General features: G+C 39.8%; 1 protein-coding gene across 1 annotated transcript in view; it reads left to right on the plus strand.

The window, feature by feature from the left end:
* The window catches only part of tmeff2a (transmembrane protein with EGF-like and two follistatin-like domains 2a), a 112,387-nt gene that overhangs the window by 9,095 nt on the left and 79,549 nt on the right, over positions 1 to 23,743 (plus strand). The window contains exon 2 of the mRNA XM_069154802.1: positions 3,479 to 3,588. Coding sequence (XP_069010903.1) covers positions 3,479 to 3,588 — 110 coding nt within the window. The remainder of the gene's footprint in view (positions 1 to 3,478; positions 3,589 to 23,743) is intronic.

Below are 23,743 nucleotides of genomic sequence, written 5' to 3' on the forward strand. Positions count from 1 at the left end.
TTTTCCAACCATTTGTATACACAAAGCCAGTAGTATGATTGTCATCATAACAATGCCTCTCTCCAATGATTATCATCTTCATCAACATGCCAGTTGCCTGGGTGCCAGTTTTTCTGTGGCTTTCCAGACTGCCTCGTGTGGCCCTCTTTGGGCTAAGGGCTTTGTTCCATCCGTGCACTCAAACTTCAAGACCTCTCATGTCACCGTTCTTGGCTTGATGATTGTATTTTTGCAAAGAGAGCTTTACACTTTATGGTCATTCAGGACCCTGGCAAATAGCAGGTTCGTTTTAGCATGGGCTTCTCTTCTATGGGACATTATTGCCTGATGGGTTGTTCCATGCCAAGGAGGGCTTTTAGAAGTGCAAAGGGGCATCAGTTATTACAGTTAGGTTACGGAAGGTACTCTGTCTGAGTGGCCATTATAATAAGACATCTGTGAATCGAAAATAGCAGTGTAAAATATCTGACTTGTAACGGAAATTGAGACTATTTCTTTCTTTCTTTCTTTCTTTCTTTCTTTCTGTCTCTGTGATTCAATTTTACTGTTAAAGTTTCAACAGTGTCAAAAGACAAGCTTTTCATGGGCTTTGTGAAACTTTTCATTCAGGTGAGGTTTTATATCAATAGCACCGGCAACAATTTTGGAGTTTCAGATTATAAAGGCAGTTTCAAACTGTTTTTTTATTGAGATAAAAGATGACTGTCATCCAATTAATTTTACTCGGGTGTTTTGGCTTTGTAGATTGGTGAGTGGATGTTTTTTTAATGCAACTACTTGAATGATGGTAAAACCATGAAAACATCGAGCTACATGAGGGGATTGTGTTACATTGTGTTCCCGGTAGAGTTAGGTAAGACTAATTAAAGGTGATGTCTACGACTTTAACGAGATGCTACATCTAAAAGAAAAGATGCATTTTCTCCTGTGCTTAACAACTATGTAACAACTTTCAGTATGTTCAATGTGCAGCGATTTACTTGAGTGATTCCCATAGGTAAGACAAAAATACAAAACCTTCGTATGTCTCTCTTTTTAGTTAAAAAATGTTTTCCATAAGGCCGCAAAGCATGAACCGAGACAAATAAAGGAACAAAACTCACACTGTTCATCTTTGATTCTCAAAGATTCTCATCTTTGATGTTCATATTCACCTTCAAATTCCAATTTTACTATGCCTTCTGGACTTCAGGCTCTTGTTGTCTTATTTAATGCTTCATTAAACATTTTAAAGATGCTTAAAACTGTCACGCCTGAATCCTGCAAAGAGGACACAAATGAAATGCATCTTTTTACGAGGCATTAGTAACTGCTATATAAGGTATTATATCTGAGTGCTGTCATCCCACAAGTCTGAATTGTGGACTGTGCTCTTTTGCTGCAATGTCCCTGTTATTCGTTCTCCTGAAATCAAGATTTAAAGTCTCTATATTGTGTAACTATTCTGGAGATTCTTATAGTGGGCTACTGTAAAAAAAAAAAAAAAAGATCACACTTTGGATATTACACATTACATAAACTGGTCCAGTGATCTTAATTACACAATCCAACGTTAACTACTTATCATGTTAGTCTGTCTCTTTGCCCTTCATGTGCACTTTAGTCATGTAAATAGTACAACTTAACAAATTGACTATTGAGATTGACCCAATATTTATGTTTGAGTTTAAAAAAAAAAAAAGAGAAAAGGGGATTTTGACAGTTGCAATTACTGAATTGTGTGCCACTTGAGGGTTGTGGAAACAAGTTGTTAACACATTTGAAGTTGTTTAGCATACAGTTGCTCATTTACACATTGAGCAGTTACAGAGCCACATTATCATTCATCTGGCGTGGTATTTGTGTCCATCTGCTGAGTGTAAGGCCAATATTCATTCTCTTTTAGCTCTGTTTTTGGTCTCTACCAACTGCAGAGGGAAATCTCTGGCTCTTTAGCCATTAAATGCTTCACTATTTTCACCAGCTGGTTTCTAAATGCTGTTTTGTGCTAAAACGGTAATGCAAGGTTGTTGTTTTTTTTATAGCATGCTGTCGCAAAACAACAATACAGTAAAATTGGTCAGACACCTAAATATGTGTAAATATGTGGTATTGATATTGCAACTGCAATTTATTATTTCAAAAACATGAATTAGCCAATTTAAGGCTATTTAAGTTATATATATAATTTTGCATATCAGACAATTTATGCAGATATCGGCATATCTTTGATGAGCTAATATATGCCCTGTTATAACGGTTGGGCTTCAGTGTTTCTTCAGGCTGATGTAGAAGATTTCATAGATGCATAATAATGCTTGATTTTTACATTTAAGTTCTAAAAATATACACATTAATTGAGAATCAGAAAAAAAAAAAAAAAAAAAAAAATTTTTTTGGAGACAACAGCTGAAACTGGTTCTAGTCAAATCCCTCATGCTATCATCAAGCTTTTTTTTTTTTTACATTAAATTTAAGTCATGGGGTTTGATTTCTAAGTTGTCTATGCATACAATTATGCCCCTGGGAATGTTTTGCTCACCATGAACAAGGGTGACTGTTATAATATCTTCTGTATTATCACTTTTTTTATTCATCATTTTAATTCATATCTACAGATAACTTGAAGAAAAGAAACACCCCACCTTGAAATTAATTAGATACTATTCTTGGGAAAATAGGCTCAGTAGAAAAAGCCATGACGCTTTTTGCTTTAACAATAAAGTTACTATTTTTATGTCAGTTGGAATTTAGTTGAATATAGACCTACGTACAGTCCATTGTAAAAAGCCCTAATGTATAAGGGTTGGCTTTTTGTAAGCAATCAGTTCAGGTAGACTAATAGCCTTGAGCTCAGTATACAGTCTCATGCCCATGTGACTCTCTGATTTGATTCAGGATGCTTTGTTGGAGTCATTTGAGATCCCTAACGCAGCCTGAATCGGATCATGTCCTAAGTTTGCCTCCCCAGGACAATGCCCCTGGAGTCAGCTTTGTTGTACACAAACATATTAAAGGGAAAATGCTAAATAGGTGGAGAAACATAACATATACAGAGGGTTCCATACATGGCACAAAATTATGTGAATTATATGCTATGACCTCTGCAGTCACCAGATGTTCCCTCTATTAAACACTTGTGGGAGAATGTGGGCTGAAGCATCAGACAGCACGCTCCACCATTAATCATGCATCATTACCAAAACACCAAAAACAAAAAAAATATCTTTTGTTCATTCCCCCACTGGAGTCCAGACACTAGTGGGTTTTTTTAAAACATATTTTATCATTTTGGCAGCTAAGGACAAGAATTGCGCTAGCATTGTCTTTTTAAATTGCACAGTAGGTGATCAAAGAGTGCCTAGTACTGCGGGAGCCATGACTAATGGCAGACGCTCATTATGAACGACCCTGAATGGGGGGGCAGGTTAGCTGTGCTTGAGGGCTGAACAGAGAAACACTTAGTCACTGATGTCTCTTGTTGGCTTTGGTCCTCCAGGTTTTGATGACCGGGACACCGACCTGTTCCTGTGCGACACCAACACATGCAAGTTTGATGGGGAGTGTCTAAGAATTGGGAACATGGTGACATGCATTTGCGATTTCAAGGTAAGAACTGTGTTGTTTCTATTATTGTTTTGCTGTGTTTTTTTCTTTTTTATGTTGAACTCTGACAGTTTTCTTAACTACCACTTCTCATGTTAAACTGAATGTGAAAACGTTCAAAAAAAAATGAGCAAAAGACAGCGTTTTCGAAAAATTATTGGAGCTAATTTGATCTTAATTAGCTACGGAGGATACAATATACTAGTGACTTTTGCATGACTAAACAACTGATGAGTACAATGCAAAATAATGATCAGTAAGTGACCCAAATATAAAGTTGTGTACGGTATGACTACGTAGTACTTCAAAATACACAAGACATTTATTTTAACACAACAAACGCCCAAAAAAAATGGTTTCTACTGAAAGGCTAGATGGATTTGAATTTGAAACGCATACACAAAGTTTTGGGTTTTGTATTACAGCGTAATGCAGTAACTCTTCAAAAACATGACTTTCAGTAGACAGTGAAACAAACCATTTAAATGTCAATATGACAACTTTGACAATTCCAATTGTTTTTATTGGCTCCCGAGCATTACATACACTTTAGCGATGATTGAATCTTTAAGCACTTAAATAATTTTAAATAATTTCAACCAGATGACAAGAACTTTGAACATGTTATGACCTCACTTAAAAAAAAAAATTTTTTTAAAGTGTCAAAGAGTTGTTTTGGTAGACTACACCTATGGACCCAGCATATGTTGATAAAAAAACATGGATGACTGCAAATATATGGTGAGTTGAAAGGTAATATATCTTGAGTGTAAAGCATTATTTTACAGTGTTATATAATCAAGTGGATCGAAATCCATTGTCTCGATGAGACAATATCAGTCCCGGGAGGAGGTGTGGTGCAGTGGTTAGCATTGTCACCTCACAGCAAAAAGGTTCCGGGTTCGAATCCGGTCCTGGGCCTTTCTGTGCAGAGTTTGCATGTTCTCCCTGTGCTTGCGTGGGTTCTCTCCGGGTTCTCCGGCTTCCTCCCATCATCCAAAAACATGCACCTCAGGTCAGGTTACCTGGCGCTGCGCTCGTGGCAGCCTGTTGCAGCAGCTCCCCCCTGAGAGCCCCCCTGCTGTAGTGAAGAAATTTCCCGTCAGGGATTAATAAAGTGAAATAAAATAAATAAATAAATAAAAAAAAAAAGAAGCACATGGCTAGTTTATAGGCTCCCTGTGAAATTCCATGTTACTATCTTGGATCGCTGCACTCTTTCCACATTCATAAACAAGGCTGCCTCTGATGAGACCAAAGACTTAAAACTGCACTCTCTCCACATTCATAAACAAGACTGCCTCTGATGAGACCAAAGACTTAAAGACCCTCGTTAATGGCATAAATCTGGGAAACTACGCTGTTCTTGATAATGACTCATACTTAACTTTACGACCAGAGCTATAATAAAAAGGAGCAAGCCAGTCAGCCGAGTATTGATTTTGTTATAACGTTTGCGAGCGTTGCAGATGAATATACTGTGTGCTATGGGGAGCCCTAGATAAATGGAGCCACTGAGATCTGAAGACGTAGCACGTGTTCCCATTCGCCGCCTTTATCAGCACGTCATCAGCGCGAGCAGGCACTAGGCAGGCTGACACTCGATTGGTCACCAGCTTTTATCTCAATTTCGTACTTTCCTGGGAGCAAACGTTAACAGAGGCCTGTAGATAAATGACATTACAGCTCCATTCCTCTTCAGGAGATCTCACACTGATATTGCTTTCGCTGTGTACCGAGGCGCTCTCTACGCTCTCAGAAAAGAGCAGGTCACACCACAATTTCTTAATACCACAAGAGTCTGAGGTCAACTCGGCTATGCATCTTCCGTTCGTCTGTGGGGAAGATTCCTGATGTCACCGCCTTTATTTCATCAGTCAACATAAATGTGACCTTCCTTGCCTAGCAACTGTTGCCATGCCATAAAATAATCAATCACTCCTAATCAATGTCAAATAAATTGGTCCAAGATTCCTCTCCTGCTGGCAGCTCATTCAGGACTGTCAGACAAGACGTGGAAGTCACATACATTCTCTTGTCTTGGATGGATTTCTTTTGTTCTAACATAATCTAGGGACGTGTGCGCACGTTCTCGCACACAAAAACAACCCAAAGAAGAGACATGCAGGGGGCTCTGTGAAGAGGAAGTGAGTTTGATGTGGCGGAATCAATGGACACTATTCATTGCCAAGATGCATTAGATCCGCCTCGCCCTGACTCTTGAAAGAACCAAGACTTTCTCTCACGAATCGGAGTCAAACTGCTACAAAGCAACATGTACCTGAAAAAATGAGTCGCTTTTCTGTCAGCTAACACGATAGCCTGACTAATCACATCACATTTCCTTGTAATTCATCTCACAATAGCTGCTGGGAAAAGCTATTGTTGCCAGTTTGGTTTTGTTAATGTCAGGTCACAGGGCTGATTCCCAAAGGGGCCGTCCAGTCTAAAAATATGTGCGCTCATGGCGCTGTGAAACACTTCAACTGAAACTGCCCACCAAAGGGTAAATGGCACATTTCATTGCTCGCTGTAATGGTGCTTTGTAATATATTGTTGAAGTTGGGAGTCACTGGAACAAATTTCTCACAACTACACATAAACTGTGCATACCACTGATCCACTGATTTCTGCAGCTATTTCGGAAACTGGTAATGTAAATGAAAGAGGTCTGAATACAGACATCTTGAGAAATGTTTTGGTTGCACACTGCCAGGCTTTTTTTTTTATATATATATATACATATATACAAATAACTGAGATGTTTTTTTAAAAAACAGGAGCTACATCTGTGAATTCTATTTCTTTGTTTTGCATAAATCTAAGAGAAAAGCACATTTGCCAAGTTTTAAGGAAAACATCTCACCACTGTGACACCAGTTGCCATGACCAAAGTATAAGATACATTTAATGTGGCAGACATTGTACTGACATTCAGTAGTTCTCTTTGAGTCAGGTATTAATACCACAGATTGAGATAGTTAAAAGCCCACATTTCTTGAATCATGCACTCTTTCCTCCTGAAAGTAACGTTACAGTCACAGTCCTTAATAAGGCTAAGGCTAAGTCATGTTGGTCCACTGACTTGTCTGTTTTTAAAATATTACTGGCAAAGGAAAAATGCTGCTAAAATGCAAATTAATTAGCACTTAATTTGAACCATGCGGAGGAGATTGAAGATTGTGGGTGGCAGACTGTTTTACCTTTCAGGAACATAATCACCATTTACATGTAGGTAGTGAATAACAGCAAATGATTAATAAGTCTATCTTTTACATTGTAATTCATTAAATGCTTATCAGTGAATCTATCACAGATTCTTTGCAGTAGTTCAGCACACATATTACTCATAATTATAAAAAGACAAACTGGAAAAATGTATGTGTTGCACAAGTTATTAATTACTGTTTAGTAACCCCGTAAAATAACAATAAAATGGCCAAAATGTCCTCGCAAAAATTTGGAGGGAAAACCATTGGCAAATAGTAATGACCAAAGCATGTAATATAATGTGTGACAGCGCATCTTTTGAAAGTTCAATTGAGAGTAAAGTATTTCTTTTTGAAAGGCGTTGGAGTCTCAAAGGGCAGGAAGTTGGACAGCACTCAGCAGGTGTGTTTTACAATGTTGGATGTTGCATTGCAGCAGATTGGCGATGGAAAGATCTGTAAAAAGAAAAGTGTCCGAGGTTTAGGGCGACTCCTGCGTAAGATGTTGCAGATGAATGGGGGACAGATGTTAACACAGCAGATGTAAGTAATTTAAGGGGTCATTCATGTCAGGATTACTTACAGCCCGGCGCTGCTCAGCAAAGGCCCAGGTCGAAAAACTGCTTGTGTTGCTCCAGGAAGGTCGCATTCGGTGCGTGCGCGCTCTGCGAAGTCTGCTCTTGCGGCTGGCACCAGTAACCTCACACATGTCTGGACTGTCCCGATGGTGTATATCTATATAATGTCTAAACTGTTCAATGTCAGATTATGGGATGTTGCTCGATCCCTCAGCCCTGTTTATGGCTACGGGCCTGGCAGGAGGATGCTTCTGTTGTGTAGCTTATTAAAGAGTCAGATTGTCATTTTGGCCATATGAAATCTAATCATGTGAAATCTAATTGAGTAGAGGACTATACCCTTACACTACCTTATCTTTGTGGCTGTTGACTTGTTTGTGTCACTGGGTGATGTCTGGCCCGAATTACTGCATGTGTGTACCATATTTTTTTTTTATACGATCCTTAGAATAATCCTTTAATTTAAAATGTTTTCAAGTTGCTCAGGCAAAGCCCATTATTCCATAATGTAAGTGCAAAATAGCTCAGTTCAGTGTTCAGATTGCAGGTTTTACCACATTTGAAATGTACCACATAAAAGGCCTACCACAATTTGCAAGAGCAGAAAAGTTTTTTTTATGTGGTTGCTTAAATTTTTATGAAAAGGCAATAAAATCAACATAACTGAGAGAATATTATGACTTTTCCTTCTGGCTGTTTTGAAAGCACATCTGCTCAAAAGACTCCATTCAGTCCCGCCTCAAAAAGTCAAAGTTTAGTCTAGAAAATAAACGGACGTGGCAGTCACAAAATCTTTATGCAAGTTTAAGTCACCAATACTGCAGGAGCTCACGAAAGGCTGCTCGTCCTAAATGGTCACAGAATAAAAATCCTTTTTAGTTGGGCTGAAAACACAGACACCCAGTGGGCAGTCTGCTTTGACATTTCAGGCGGCTGTTCTCATCCTTTATCCTGCTGCACCAAATGTCTTTAAGCCGATAGCCTACCTTCTCAATATGGTAGAGACGATGGTATTTGTATCGAACTAATCTCTCTGGATGAAACCACAAAATCTGGCACTGATTTAAAATCCCCCCCCCCACAAATTTTTTTTTTTTTGGGGAAAATTATATAATATGCAAAATATGATCCATTGTTTAGGTTCTTAATCTTGTAAAGTTTTCTGTATCGTATTTGATCACCAACTAGATCAGTTAAAGAAAAAATTGCAGGCTCTCAGGCACATTTTCAGGACACTGGTCGATGAGGATTGCGATGCAGAAAGTATAGGTCCGCTTTTCTGAAAGTCGCTCTTCTTTTCCAAGACAAATAAGTCCCCTAATATCTGGACATGGCTTAGATGTAACGTCTGCAGTACATGCGGATCTATGAATATGCACATAGTCGAGCTAACAAACCCATAATATGGAAAAACCCACCCTACAAGTTACGGGATTCGCTCCTTATTACATACGAAACCGTTTTCGAGACTGTTCCTGCAGTTCCAAAACACAAACGCTTAGCCAAGGCATTGACTGTTTAATTTGCTCATGATATTTCTTGCACGTAAGAAAATCAACATGGACTTGTTAACAAGGTTAAAAACTGGTGTTTTTATTTTACTGGAGTGGGTATTTAAGAAAAGAATGAAATCAAGATGGCTGCCTCTGGACTTAGAAATCAACATGGAGATATAATAAGTAGAAAATAGTAATACGTGGAAAAAGGAGGGAATCAATTGATATTAGAAAGCTGTATGTAATGTTCTACCCAAGGCCAGTCAAAATATATGTTATTTTGTATGCATTAGTGTAATATTTGTGCGAAAAAACTACTTCTAGTCATTTGTCAACATGCAGACAGTATCCTCCTCCCTCCTCAACCCATCCGGCATCATCCTGCTCACTCACCCTCCAAAGCATATTTATTGACTTTATATAAAAGAATTTAGGATAATGTTGGCAGCACATTTGGTCTTCAATATGCTCCCTGCTGGTTGTTTGATGTGGCTACTATTCGCTGTAATGCCTGACCTCAAATTGCTCTCCCACTTTTCACTGCCGGATGCCGTCTAATGTTTGGGTTGTGATGGCTGGACTGCCGAAAAGCTCACGGCACATCAAAGAGGGATGAGAGCTAATGTGGGTTCATATGATGTTGATGGGAGGGTTGTGGAAGGGCAGCGTGTCCTTCATATTGCACTAAACAAGAACGTGTGAAAATGTTTCCATACACACCTTTTCAAACACACACACACACACACACACACACACACACACTATAGGCAACAAATGCACATATGCTCCCTCAAACAGCGGAAACAGATCTGACCCGTCCTCTCCCCACGCCCCCTAGCTCCATCACCCACACGCACACACACACACACACACACACACACACACACACACGCACACACACACACACACACATCACATCCATTCAAACAAGCTGATAATACGGAATGTAAAACAATGAAATACCTACGATTATACAGATACACACATTCGCACAGGCCCAGGTGGGACTGACACCAGTGTCTGATGCAGACCCCATTCCATATATTTGCATTCATTTATCATCCTTTTATCTGGGGCCATGTGAACAGACTGGGGTCTTTTTTTGTTTGTTTTTATTTTATTTAATAATGGTGAATTTATTTTCAGATGCAGGCCAGTAGAAAAAAAAAAGGCTGCACTCGGCGGCTGTAACGGCAGAGACCTCGGCAAATACGATAAGAATGACTAAGGAGACAGAATGTTAAATGCCAGCCTGATTTGCGCAGATACTTATCGGACTTTCTGTACAACTGAATGCACCCCGGTTTTCACACTTCACCTAATCAGCAATGGAAACTGATAGCAGGTAGTAATGAGATTGTCGTGCGAGGCTCCCAAGTATATTATGAAGTCTCGGCGACAAGACCAAAGGTGAATGGATATGATCTTCACTTTGAAAATAAGTCAGGAAAATGTTAGTAGTTTAATCCCGTTTATGGCCTCGTTTACCCCGAGATACACTAAACTTTCACATTCACATGCGTAAGACTCAAGTTCAAGATCCTCTGATCATTTACTGAGTAGAATATGATAGAATTGTCTTACCTTACCAGCTTTTAGCACTGACTTTTCCTTGAATACATTTGCACAGTTATATATCAGTATATATTTATATCAAGGCAGTTCATGTATTGAATCTCTATGCTGTCCTGTTCTTTCTTTGTTCCCCTCAACCCAACCGGCCCACCTCTGAGCCTGGTTCTGTCGGACGTTTCTTTCTGTTAAAAAACAGGTTTTCCTTCCTTCTGTTGTAGGTTTTTCTCTCTTAAGGAGGAGTTGTTTTTTTTTCCCTCTGTGGGAATTGTTGAATTGTTGTGATCCTCTGTATAATATTGTAAAGTTCTGTTTTAAGAACTTTACTGTCCCATAAAATAACCGGTGTTGTGATTTGGCGTTATATAAATAAAATGTACTTGACTTGACTATATTTTTAGCATTTAAAGCAGCATCCATTAAACTTACAAACCTTTTTTGCATGCAATAAAGGATTTTAATAACGAATGGAAAAAAAAAATGCTTACTATCAATAATGTAGTCTATCCAAATTATATTAACTTGAAGATGTCAGAAAATGTAATGTAATTGTACTGTTGTGCGAGAAGTTGGAGCCTATTAGACGTTGCAGGTCTGTTTTCGGTGTGCGTTGGGCTGCAAAAGTTTCAAGACGCACACTCTTTCCTTTGTTTACACAAAAAATAATTGCCATCAGCACGACTCAACATTGGAGCACAGAGATGTGAAACTTCCTCTGAGTTTTTTTTTTTTTTTGTCTGGCGGCCGTCTGGTTAAGCTAGCTATCCGTGGCTGATGCGAATGCCCAACTAGCATGTCAAACCGAGGCAGCGAGCAGCCGAGTGTCAGAGCACCAGACAGCAGCTGCGGTTGCAAACATTTCGAACATTCAAAACCAGCAGGAATCCAATTACACATGCTTCCAACAAAACTAAAACAAAAGTTACTACTGTATCGGTGCCTGGAGTATAAATACAGTTTTGCAGGTGGCAGCAGCTTTATTGAAAGATTTGCTGAACGGATGTAGTTTGTGTGACATTGTTCCTGGACATCTGTTCCAGCAGAGCAGCTGTTTCAGCAGCTGGACCAACACATTAGTTCATATAAAACCATCAGGAGTGATGTCCACTCTGATGAGATTTGGGAAAAGTTACAGCTACTGAAGCTCTTTTGATGAAGAAAAAACTGGGTCAAACTTTGTATTTTAATTTGTTCGACATGTCCAACACATCTATTCTGATCTCATTTTGAAGTTGTACCGCTGTTTGCTGCATTTATGACCTTGGATTCTGTCGGGCTGCTCATCGCTTATCGAGGGGGAGATCTACAATTGTTGAGTGTTGTTTCTAGTGAAGCAAATTATTTTATTCCTCTATCCTTTTACAGTTCAAGTGTGTTTTGCAAATCCTAATACGCTTGTACTTTCAAATCCTTTCATCTCCCAAAGTCTCTACACCTCCATGTGTCATTAAGCTGATCCTCTCATCTTATTCTAATCACTTATACAGTGTTGCTTTTTGTGTTTTTTGTGTTTTTTTTTTACTGCATGTACAAGTTGTGACCCTTGAAGTGTGAAAGGTCCAGTTCATTCAACCATTTGCCTCAAGTAGCTGCTTTCCATGCATTTACATTCTGTTTTCTCTGCTGAGGTTTTGAGATATCCATTTTCCACTATCCAAATTTCTGCTGCAGCTGCAGCACAATGGGAGTGAATGTACTTATTTTCTACTGGAAGCAATTTGTTTTTCTTTAAAATGCTTTAAACTACATAAAACTGAAAGGATGTAAAATGATCTTTGAAGTAGTTTCTGTCAAGGTTATACTGAACTGTAATGTTTCAATTGAGGCTTTGAGAAGCACAAGTGAAACTCTTATTTCCCTGCACTTGTTTGATAGCAGAAGTATTCGAGTTAGATATCTCAGCACCTCAGCAGAGTAATCCAAAAAGATCAACAGGGCCGAGCACCACCTGGGAGAAAATACGTTTGTTGTTTTTATAATTTGGGTCAATTAATTGCTCGTGTTTTCGCACCTCTCTCCTGTCCGAGGCTCTCTGTGGTGGAACTCAGCCACCTCTTGTCTTTGCATGATGAATATACCAATTAAAATCAGCAAGACAAGTTAGCACAGGGTGCAAGTGTCTGAGCCACATATTTGTGTGCCTGAATATGTGAGAGCATGCAGCAAAAACAAAGCTAATGATAATGAAGGAATTGTTTTTTTGTATAAATGCTGGTGTGTTGCATGGAGCGAGCCGTTGATATGATTATGTTTGTGTTGCATTGGTGTGTCTTTGTACTGGATTTTTTTTTTTTTTTTTTTTCTCTTCAAATAAGCTTTAAGAAGCATGTGTAAGCGATATCACTGGGTACTAAGCTTCGTGGTGTGGTGGCTCTGAGCTGCATGACAACACTGAGATGTCTGTGTGAGGCAACTTGAATTTATATACAATCAAACAGACACGCCCCCAAAAATACCGCATTTTGAAGCTTATTTTCGAACTAATGACGGGATTTTTTTTTTTTTTTTTTTTTATTTTATGAGACGAGTTGAACAGAAATCTATGGCTCTTTGCAGCCAACCTCTAGCTGCACTCTTTGGTATTGCGGCTTAAGGCATTTCCCCGTCTGCCTCATTTTGCAGACCCTGCAACTACGTCCACTTCTATATACAGTCAATGCTCTAAACATGAGCTGTAGCACCAAGATATATGGTGTACATATATCAATGACACATTAAATATCTACCACATATGGGCTCAGGGTTGCCTGTCCCATTGTGAAGGCAGAGATGGAAGACGCTGGACTTGTGGAGGAATCGTGTCGGGCGTCTCTCCTGAAAAACGGAGCATCTGTGTCAGCTCCTCTGTGGCTCTGGCTGGCCTGTCAGACACTATTACAGAGGAGCCTGTCTCTGGTGACTCGGCTGGGAGAGACTCCGCAGAGACTGGCGGGCTCGGCCCCTAATCAAGAGAAGACTGCCAAGCGGTTAAAAAGCAGAAGCACAAACCAGCCACCTCCCAGTCTCCCCGTATCTTTCTCCATCTTCCCGTTGTCACAGTAACTCCCGTCTCTTCCATTACACTCTTGCTGTCTTCTCTCTCACCCCCGCCTCGCTTGGCCAAATAGCTCGCCCTCCCTCGTTTTTCGTCCTCTGCTGCTACTTTTTCACCTCCCCCCTCCCTCCTCCGGCCCCCCCTCCCTTTCATCGTAAGGACTTGACCAGTGTGCGTAAACATGGCAAGGCATCATGGGAACAGAGTTTGTCACTTACCCAGACACCACTTGACACTCCTCTGTCCAGGAGGTCTGTGGAATACAACACGTTGTCAGGCACAGAACAGATTTGTCACTCTGACGGCGCTCCGCAGGGATTGTTTGTTGGTTTGTTGTTGTTTTTTTCCATTCACCTTCACTGGCTGCGTGGAACTGTCTGGGGTAGTGTGCGGCTTTGCTGAAGTTTACCTGAAGAAAAAGAAAACTTTACTATGCCTGTGGATCACTGTAGTTGTCCGCAACTCTTTTCTGTTCGGTACTGACTCCAGTGGAGTCTTTTCTCTGCGGAAAACCAAGTTTGATATAACTGAAAGGAAATTGACCCTGAACTCTGTCAGTGACCATTATCTCAGACACACCAACCCTCGTCTTCCTCAGTGAGCCATCATTAGGCTTTTGGTTGTCCCTGTTTCCCGCGTACATGAGGGCCAGGCGCCCAGCATGAAGCTAATAATCTGACAAATATGTATTTCACATCAACACAGTGACGCCGCATAAACCAGTGCGATTTAAATAGACTTAGCTAAATAGCCTGCTTTGGCTTTGTGATCCTTTTTTCCCAAGCAGCACAAGTCTAATGTTTTGATATTAAAGGATCAGAATTTTGTTTTAATGCTCCATATGTTTCAGCTTTTACAAATTACTAAATCAAGAGAAGCAGAAGAAGGAGATTTTGTGAAATAAAGGAATACTTATCTAAAATACAGTGATTCCTTGAAGACAGCTTTTTTTTTATTTTGTTTTTCCCGTAGCCAATTAGAGTTTTAAAAATAATGATGTAGCCAGTTAGAGTTTTAACACATTTTCTGAGTCAAGGATGAATATAGATGCTGCTGTCAGTCTGATTTTCTCCTGCTAACCCCTCGACATTATTCAAAAAATGACCAAAACAAATTAGAAAAATTTGCATCGCAAGAATTCCTCACAACTTGAAAGCTTTACAGGAAGACATGCTGTAAATATACAGCGAACATAAAGCCGTACACCCCACTGTTGTATCAGTGAAAAGGTCGGTATCCTGAGGTGGCGGGTTGTGCCAACCACGAAGCTTCAGCCCCTTCTCTCCACATTTCAGTGTTATTTTTATTATACTGGAAGCGATAAATTAAATCTTAAATTCAGCTCTGATTTGATTTGTCTTTGCTGTGAGTGGAGTGGATAAAACAGCCCAAAATTTTTAGCAGTAACGTGACGGGACCACAATTTGAGACCTGAATCACAGGAGGTGTGTGAACTGCTGCGACGAAATACATATTAATGAAAATCGTGCCGGGTACTTGTGTGTTAAAAGACACACTCCTCTTCCCACTATTTGCGTTCCTTTATCACCCCACCCTATTGCCAGGTCAGATCACAAACGCATCAATCACCTGACGACGGGGCTAGCTGACGGAAAGACAAGAGGGCGCGCCGGAGACGCGTAGGAATTTTGGACGATAGCGTCTGTCTCTTGTCCTGAGCCACAGGTGCTCTCTACCACCACCATCGGCACTGAGATGTCTGTCAGGGCTGATAAAGCCGCAGCTTTGATAAGTGCGAGAAGGCATAAGTAAAGATTGTGCCTGGGGGTCTCTGCAACCGAAGACAAGTCGTGTGGAAAGCAAACGCGGTGATCTGTACGGGCCGATCAGGCAGAGGGGTTTCATGAGAAGTAGAACGTGCTGGGCGGTGCCGTCTCCTTCCTCTGAGGCTAGCCCCAGTTTCGTGGAGATGTTTATTATTGATAGAGGTGGATGATAGCCTTGGGATGAATTGCATAATCTAGAGCCGCCTCTAATGGATACAGGAAATGGATCAGGCTATCAGTCAGGTCTCTGTGGATGAAGGATGTGTCTGTGTTTGCATGTGTCTCTCTTTCTGTGTGCATGCATGTGAGTGTGTGTGCACAGGCAGCTTGGGCAATAGTGTAGGACTGCCAACTCTTATCGTTGCACTCTGTGGACGTGATGACTAAAATGCAGTATTTAGATACACGAGAGGGATATTTGTTTTTAATTTTGAAGGGTATTTCAACACAGTGGGGAAAAAATACAGACCCACTGGGTGCTTTCACCAAATTAAATTGAAATAATTACAGGAAGAATGTAAAAAAAAAAAAAGAGTATACCATACACAATACTGAACATATTTATATGCAAATGAATCCTATTTCTTTTGCCACAAAGTGGCCTTTTTCACAGCAAACATTTTGACTTTATTGTTGCAGGAAAAGCACAGGTTCAATCAATAACAATAACATGGGCACAGTTGTAATCATATGCTGCATTCAAATGGAGCTTGTGAGCTTGTGGTTACGACATTGGAAGTCGTGTGCACTGTATGCTTTGTGTTTAATTGGTCAACTCGTAAGGCAACGTGGAAGGCGTCAAGAAGCCACAGAGGCTAACAATTTAGCAAGCTAACAGGGGATAATGTAATGCAGGAAATGCAATGGTGCAGAGGGAAAATATGAGGCCATTGGAAAGATCAACATTTTCCTCAGACGTAGGCTATTAGCTAAGTTATGAAGACAAATTCTATGTGACTAAAATCATCATATAGTAGCTTAAGATCCAACGAAAAATGACCTTTCGTGGCCTCTGCCATTTCCGTGAACATCAGCAAACACAACACAACTCAGGAAGTCGAAGCTTATAGAAAGTTTCGAGGTCCGATGTCGTGAATATCACAAAAGGGGGCCGTTCATATGGACTTTTCTCATGTACACAGTAAATATGACCCCATTTGAATGCAGCATTAGTCCCATTCCAGTGAGCCAGCACACACACCGTCAGGTCCTTCTTCAATGGATTACAGTCATCATTAACATGTTTTTCCTGCTGTAACATGTCAAAATGTCTGCCATGAAAAAGGCCTGTTGCTATCCACATCAAAACTCAGCCAAGTCTTCATCTAAAATGAGAATTATCTGTGCTTTATAGACGTAGAAGAGCAATATGGTGCAATCTAAGTCAATGTTGTAATTTGTGACATTTAGAACTTTCATTTAACAGTTTTCAAAATAGGATGCAAACATTTGCAAAGTGGGAAGCACAGATTTTGAGTTTTGCTGGTGGTTGAGTCATGCCAAAAAATGTGTGCAGAATACATTTTGTTTCAAAGCCAGGAAATATTCAGTTCAGTTTATTCCACAAAACTGTCGGTGTGCTGAAGGTGTCAATACTGAGAAATGCCTATTACCAAAACTGTAACGTAAGCAGTTGTATTTCCTATTTGAATAAGACGTTAATCATTACTATGCTTTTAAGAAAAAACATTATTTTTTTTTATTTTTTTTATTTATTTTTTTAATCTGACTGAATAGTTTGTTGGAAATACACCAGACTCACACAAGTGACCAAATTGCTGTACATGAAGCAAAAGATAATAAAAAAAAAAATTCTGCCACCCTAACTCGTGAAACAAGTAGGAGAGTCGGAGAGAGAGGTCACCCACACAGTCCTCAGAAGAGATCTAATGAAGTGCAAGTGAAAACACCTGTGTGGGCAGACTGTGGCTGCGAAGGGTCTTTAGAGAAGGTAAATGCAAATAAATAACAAATACGAACGCAAAAACGGTTTCTACAGGGCGGCTATGTGGTCCGTTTGAAATCCCTTGAAGAAGCGGGTAAGGGAAGATGGAGGCGGCTTCCTCAAGCGACACCAGAGGACATTCAGTATCATAGCTAATAGAAACTGTTTCTTTTAGCTATATATGTCTAAGTGTATAGTGCATAGAACTCAATCTGAGAAACCAGCCAAGTTCTAAAGCAGTCATGCCAAATGGTTCAGCGAGATCTAACAGAGACTTTTTCCGAGTCTGTGTTAAAATGTCAGACCGCTAATTATTTCGGTCAGGGCAGCTTGTGTGCAGTAATTAATTCTCTGACCTGACAGAAAGTACACTGACAGATATTTTCCACTTGGAAGTTGTTGATTTCATTAAAACCTCCTATCTCAATTACCACAAAAATGGAACATTGAATATATGTCAGTATCCCCCCCTCTTTTTTTTTTTTTTTTTCTTAATGAGGGATTTCCCCTCCACTGTCTCGGAGGCATAAAAAAGAAAGGTCCGGCTTCAATTCATGCATCACATTTAAAAAAAACTAAGCTAGAAATACCGTTTAAAAGTTGGGTGCAGGAGATGAGCGGATATAATGATCTCCCCTGCAATTTTCTGCAATGGAAATAGTGACGCTGCTCTAAATTGTGACTAATTGTCGGCTTCGCTGTGTAAAGTAGGAAGGTAAAATAATGTTGAGCCGGAGCCAGTCTGTGCTGCAGCCCTGCAGAAATTAGCTCTTCTTGCTGAGTGAACAGCATTGCTGTGTGTAGCTATTGATTCTCTATAGATGCCATAATGCTTCCATTTTCTTTTAGCTGCTCTACTGCTCTTTTTTAAGAACTTTCTCAGAAAACCTGCCTGATCTCAGTTATTTTTCTCAGCACATAATGTCGAGCTTTGTTTGTGCCCTCGCAAGGGTTTCCAAGTATGTACAATAAGCAGTGTTTTGAACTGAAGACAGCTGATGTGGGTGTTTGGATGTATTGTGAATAAAATAAAATAAATGTATATTGAACACAAGTAGAGGTTCTAGCTTTAGTGGGTATGAAGGGTTTGACCCTGAGACCTGCAGATTTCTTAGTCTGGGAAGATCCTTTGATGGATAAAAGGATCTTCATATTACATATTACATTACATTACATTACATTTCATTTAGCCTGACGCTTTTATCCAAAGCGACTTACAATAAGTGCATTTCAACCATGAGGGTACAAAACCCAGAACAACAGGAATCAAGAAAATACAATTTTCTTCAAGAAAGCCAAACTACAAAGTGCCATGTTAAGTGCTACTAAAGTTCTCCTGTTCAAGGTAAAGTCAGAAGAGGTGTGTGAAATGTGAAATATGCCACACGTGAATATGTTGAATGTATGCAGCTCAGGTTGAAATGCAAATCCAAATAGCATGAAATTACTAAATCAAACTGTTTCTTAAGGTTATCGTGGCTGTTTTGACATCACTGTACCAATCAGATTCCTCCACATTTACTGCCACTGTCATCCCCATTCGAAGTTTACTTATACAAACATATTTTCATGAGTTAAAGCCTGACAAACCTTAAATTGTCAAACCAAATATTTGATATAAACAGCAGCAAAATACAGACTCAATCTGCTGAATCTCCATACCAACAAGTTTACTAAACTAATGAGAAATGGATTACATGCTGTAATTAAAAGTATAAATCCCTTTGATGTTAACACAGAAATCCAGGTTTGCTATGTAACTCCGTTTTGGAATCATAGTTCAGAAACCAGTTTTTGGTACTGTAGAGAAAAGAAATGCATAAAGTTACATGTCATTTATGTAATTTCCTTCTTTTTTTTTTTTTTTATGAAAACATCTGAAAGCAACTTTTGTTCAGGCAATGTCAGTATGTAGACAAAAATCTGACTGCGATTGTTTGGTTGACAGGAAGTACAGAACTGGGGAAGTCAACATCAACGTGGACGGCATCTAGAAGCCAAGGACGCTAACAATTTAGCAATCTAACAGGGCTAATTTCTAGTTTAGACACCGTGAATGTAATGATAGTGGGCCGTTCACATGGACTCTTTTCATGTACACAGTAAATACGACCCCATTTGAACGCAGAATATGTTACTCCTCTCCTATGTCTGTTTGTCCCGGCCACCACTTCATAATAACTTGTGAAAACCAACTGTAAAATGTGTGTACGGCTGTTGTTTGATAAACACTCAAACTCTCTTGTACCGTCCTCACATAATTACCAGTCCATGGGTCCTCTGCCACCTTTTAAAAGAGACGGAACAAATGGAGCAGCTCTGAGCCTTATATAGGATTTTATACACAACTCGTCTCTCTTCTGACGTCCCCACATCATCTGTCCTAATGCATTAGTGTCTAGATAGCTAGGCTGCTGCACTTGAGCCTTGAGGGTCTGATAACTACTGTACTCTGTTCTGTAATTTCAGGCCACCTTCAGCATTTCTTGAGTGTGAGGTTAGCCACTAAATCTATTCCTACAAAGCGTACACAATGTTTATGTGGCTCTACATTAATTATGACATCAAAATGTCAGCCGGTAACCACATACAGTGAATTTTCTCATCAGTTTCTGATGAAATGTAGTAGTTTTCTTGACTGGTTTTGGTTTCCGTTACCATGAATAGCAAAACCTGTAAGACTCACCATACACTTTATAGTTGGTCTAGATTTATTACTTCAAAAAAGAAAATGCCCGACTTAGACAAAAAGGAGAAAACATATGGAATGAATTTGAAACCATTTAACATAAGTACTTAAGAGTCTTCTGCAAAAGCATCAAAGAGGGTCGAAACATTAAAAGCCTGAGTGCGATGGCTATGGAGGCTTATCCTCTTTCTCCCCTCTACTACAACTAAATACTATCTGTTCTATTTTAAAAATAACCAAATCCAATTATGTATGCAGGAAAATAAGTGCATTGTTGTCCTGCACTCCAGGAAAACAATGCACTTGACCATCTGTATGACATATAGACCAATAACAACTGTGTTTTGTGGTGTGTTGAACAAAATCCTCAGAGTTAAAACATATGTGTGCTTTCCAAAACCATTAAAAATCAGCACTATAAAACCTTAAATAAATGTTCTAATCTAACAACATAATGTTGAAGATTTGTTTTGACAAAGAACAAAAACAACTTGGTTTCACGTGGAGAGGTTAGGAGACATTCATCTTTGTGGTTACAATGATAACCACTTTGTAGTAGGTATGGAACAATCGTTATGGTTAGTAGTAATGTGAAGGTCATATGCCGTGTTGCATGTTGGGATGGGGGCACAGTTTCGTGAGGAACACCCTCTTTTCAATGGTGGTACTAGTACCGTTTATCTAAAAAAAAAAAATGTAAAAGGTTGAATTGGGTAAATATGTTTTAGGAAAGCAATGGAGAAGGGAACAGAGAAAGAAAAGGAACCCAAAAATTAGGTATTTGGCAGCCCAAGATTGGATTACAAACTCTGATGCACTACTTCCACTCATATTCCCGGACACAGTAAATTCTCATTTGTTCTGCGCAATTTTAATTTCATTTAATGTAGCTCATGAACCAACAAGTCCTGCAACCCATACGACCCACTGGAGTGTTTCCCTAAATTAGCATCGCTGGTTAGGTTTAGGCACAAAAGCCACTTGGGAAGGGTCAAACGAAGATAATGGGAGGGGTTACTTTCTTTGTTATACAACGTCCAACATCATGGCGACAGTGGACTTGGTTTTAAGAAATTGCCCCGACCTGTGGTAGGAAACAAGGACGCGAGCCACGGTCTCCTGCACCTAAGTCTTTCCTGTTGTACCTAACCATCCACCCAACCTGACTCCTTAGAAACAAAAACTCAAATTGTATATCAATGTTACCTGAACTGAGTCACGTATTTGCGACACCAGAGCGTCCTTTATTTATACGACCGCAAGAGATCGCTTGACTTTAAAACCTTACTGTAATAAGCTGCTTGCACAAAAGACCTACGGGGTCAGTTTTTTTGGAGGAGGACAGTCCCTCATGAACAGGCCCTTGGAACAGATGTTCTTACTTTGCGGCACACATTTCCAATAATATGATTAGAAAAAGCTGTTTCATGGGGAGATGGAGGATCCAGGAGGAGGGACTTAACAGGCAAACTGGTTGGAGGGCAGCCTGGTTTTAGATTAACCCCCTATCTTAGATATGCACATGTTCATTTTAAGGAAAACTAAAATAGAATTCAGTCTTATGCTGGACCGAGGAAGGTTAGCTGAGGAGACTGGAGGAATGTGAGCGTGAAGCTGGAAACGTAACAGCCCTCAGATTGTCTTCTGTAATTTCAGAGACTCGTGGATGGTTCGTGACATGTAGAAGACAAGAGCAGTGCTTTGTCTAGCTCTTTAGGTGTGCTTCATTGATCCGCAGTGCGAGATTCGCTCTCAGCTCCACACATCTGTGTGTCTCCCCAGAGAGCTTTAGATACACCCGGTCATTTCAAAAGACGTTTCTGAAGGCCACGTAATAAATAGTTGCGTCGCATCTTTAACTCCCAGCCAGGATCAGAGGACTCCATCGTCTTGAAACAGTTTTCTGCTCCCACAGAAAATGTCAAAGTTGTGATTGAAATTCATTCTATATGCCACACATGCTGATGAAGCCATCGCAGTGTACTGAAGCATTTCATACCCCTGTTTTATGTTGGGGTAGTGCCTGGGATGCTTGCACAGAAAGGTTCCCAAGAGTGTCCTTCAGCCAAATGAAATCCCTTCTCAGCAGTTCTGAACCACTGACTCCGTGTTTAGGAGGATAGTGAACAGGCCCACACACGCAGTCGTTCTCTTGAGATGTGAGCACATGAGTTAAAGTTGTTGAGTTTGCCTTCTTGGAGTACTTGGAGTGGTATCCTTTAGACTTTTTCTGTTGCCTTCGTGTATCTTTAATTATCGTCTCCTGCTGTTAAAATGTCCGCGAAGAAACTCGGGAGAGGTCACGATAATGGGATCGGTAAAACAATGCATTACAGTTTGCGTGTTGGCTTGGCAGTATTACAGGGCCTAGCATTCACAGGGTTAGCGTGAATAGTTTACACTGCTGCGTATAGGCTCATGTACTGGGACCTCGTCCTCCCGACTCTGCCTGTGCTTGCACATTGCATTGGAGCTTTCATAGTTTTAAGGGCTGTCTCAAGCAAGTTAGAAGGAAGTGGAAGTAAGTCTAAATAAAATAAACCCTTATCAATACTTGATTTTTAAAGCTGATATTGTCTCAATTTATTCTGTCTCTGCCTGTAGTTGCAAAGAGAAGATAGTTCCTTACAATAACAATAATGTAGTCAACTTTACTGGAAAATTAAATTAGTATTAATAATCTCTCTGTTGATGCTACTGCAGCTGCTTTCAAAATTTGATTAAAAGTGAAAAGTGCTGTTTGAACACAATGTTAAAGTATCTTTTCAAAAATGAGAAGTGCCTGATATATCAATTTATTTACAATTTTAGAAATGCTGCTATGACAGAAGCAATCTGTATTGTGACATGCTGTCTTACTCATTCAGTCCACAAAGAAAGAATAGAGTGGTGTTATTGTCTCTTACAAGGAAATGTGTTACTATAACCATTATGATATATTCAAAACAATTGTATCATATGCAGTGTGTGGGAACTTGAGGATTTCATATTTTCCAAGATACAATAATGTTATAGTCTAGAAACTGCCAACATTCATTTATTCAAGGTCAAAATTGTATTTTTCATTGGGATAAAAGCAAATGAACATGTCACGTTATTTTGTCTCCCCTTCCTGTGTCATGAAAACCATTAGACATTCATATAAATGTATCTATAGTGTAATGCGAGTGTTTAGCATCTGCTGGAGGCTGATAATTGGCCACTAATGAAGAGAGAATGGGTCTCAACAGCAGCTTTTGTGTACATCAATGGTGAATGCTGATTGCGAAGCTTCTGCTGGTTGACATGATACTCCATAGGGTTAACAAATGGACAGCTGAGTGTCAATAATGTTTGGTCCTTATTGACGGTTATGCTTAATTAACCCTGTGGAATCTGTACTCGAGCTGTAAAGGCTCTTGAGTCCAGACACTGATGAAACAGCATTTCTGATGGATGGAGGGTCACAGAGGATTCTTCATATTCTTCACAACCTTAGCTTTACACCTAATTTGTCCACTGTTTCCAGCTGCACTTTGAAACCCCAACCAAAACCTATAAAAGGGTTTGCTGAAAATGAACCGTGAAAGTTTACTTCCGTGTGTAACTGATGAGATTCCCTGGAACTGGCAGAGTGCTCAGGGAGAGTATAAGTACCTGCTGTCTTCTCCACAAGGGGCAGCTGTTTGGTCATTGCTTGGCTAGTTCTACACAGGGCAACACAATAGTTCGTTGCATTAAGTCTCCTAGTTTTGATGCTCCCTTACGTCATACAAACTGTGAGCTGTGTACCTGTATTATTAAAGAAAAAAATAATCTTAATATTTAGATAATCAGCTCTTAATATCAGTGTAAAACATGGCTCTGAA

This window comes from Embiotoca jacksoni, unplaced genomic scaffold, assembly GCF_022577435.1.
Source record: "Embiotoca jacksoni isolate LCO1_2020_lvr unplaced genomic scaffold, fEmbJac1.0.p SCAF_2, whole genome shotgun sequence".
NCBI classification, from domain to species: Eukaryota; Metazoa; Chordata; class Actinopteri; family Embiotocidae; genus Embiotoca; species Embiotoca jacksoni.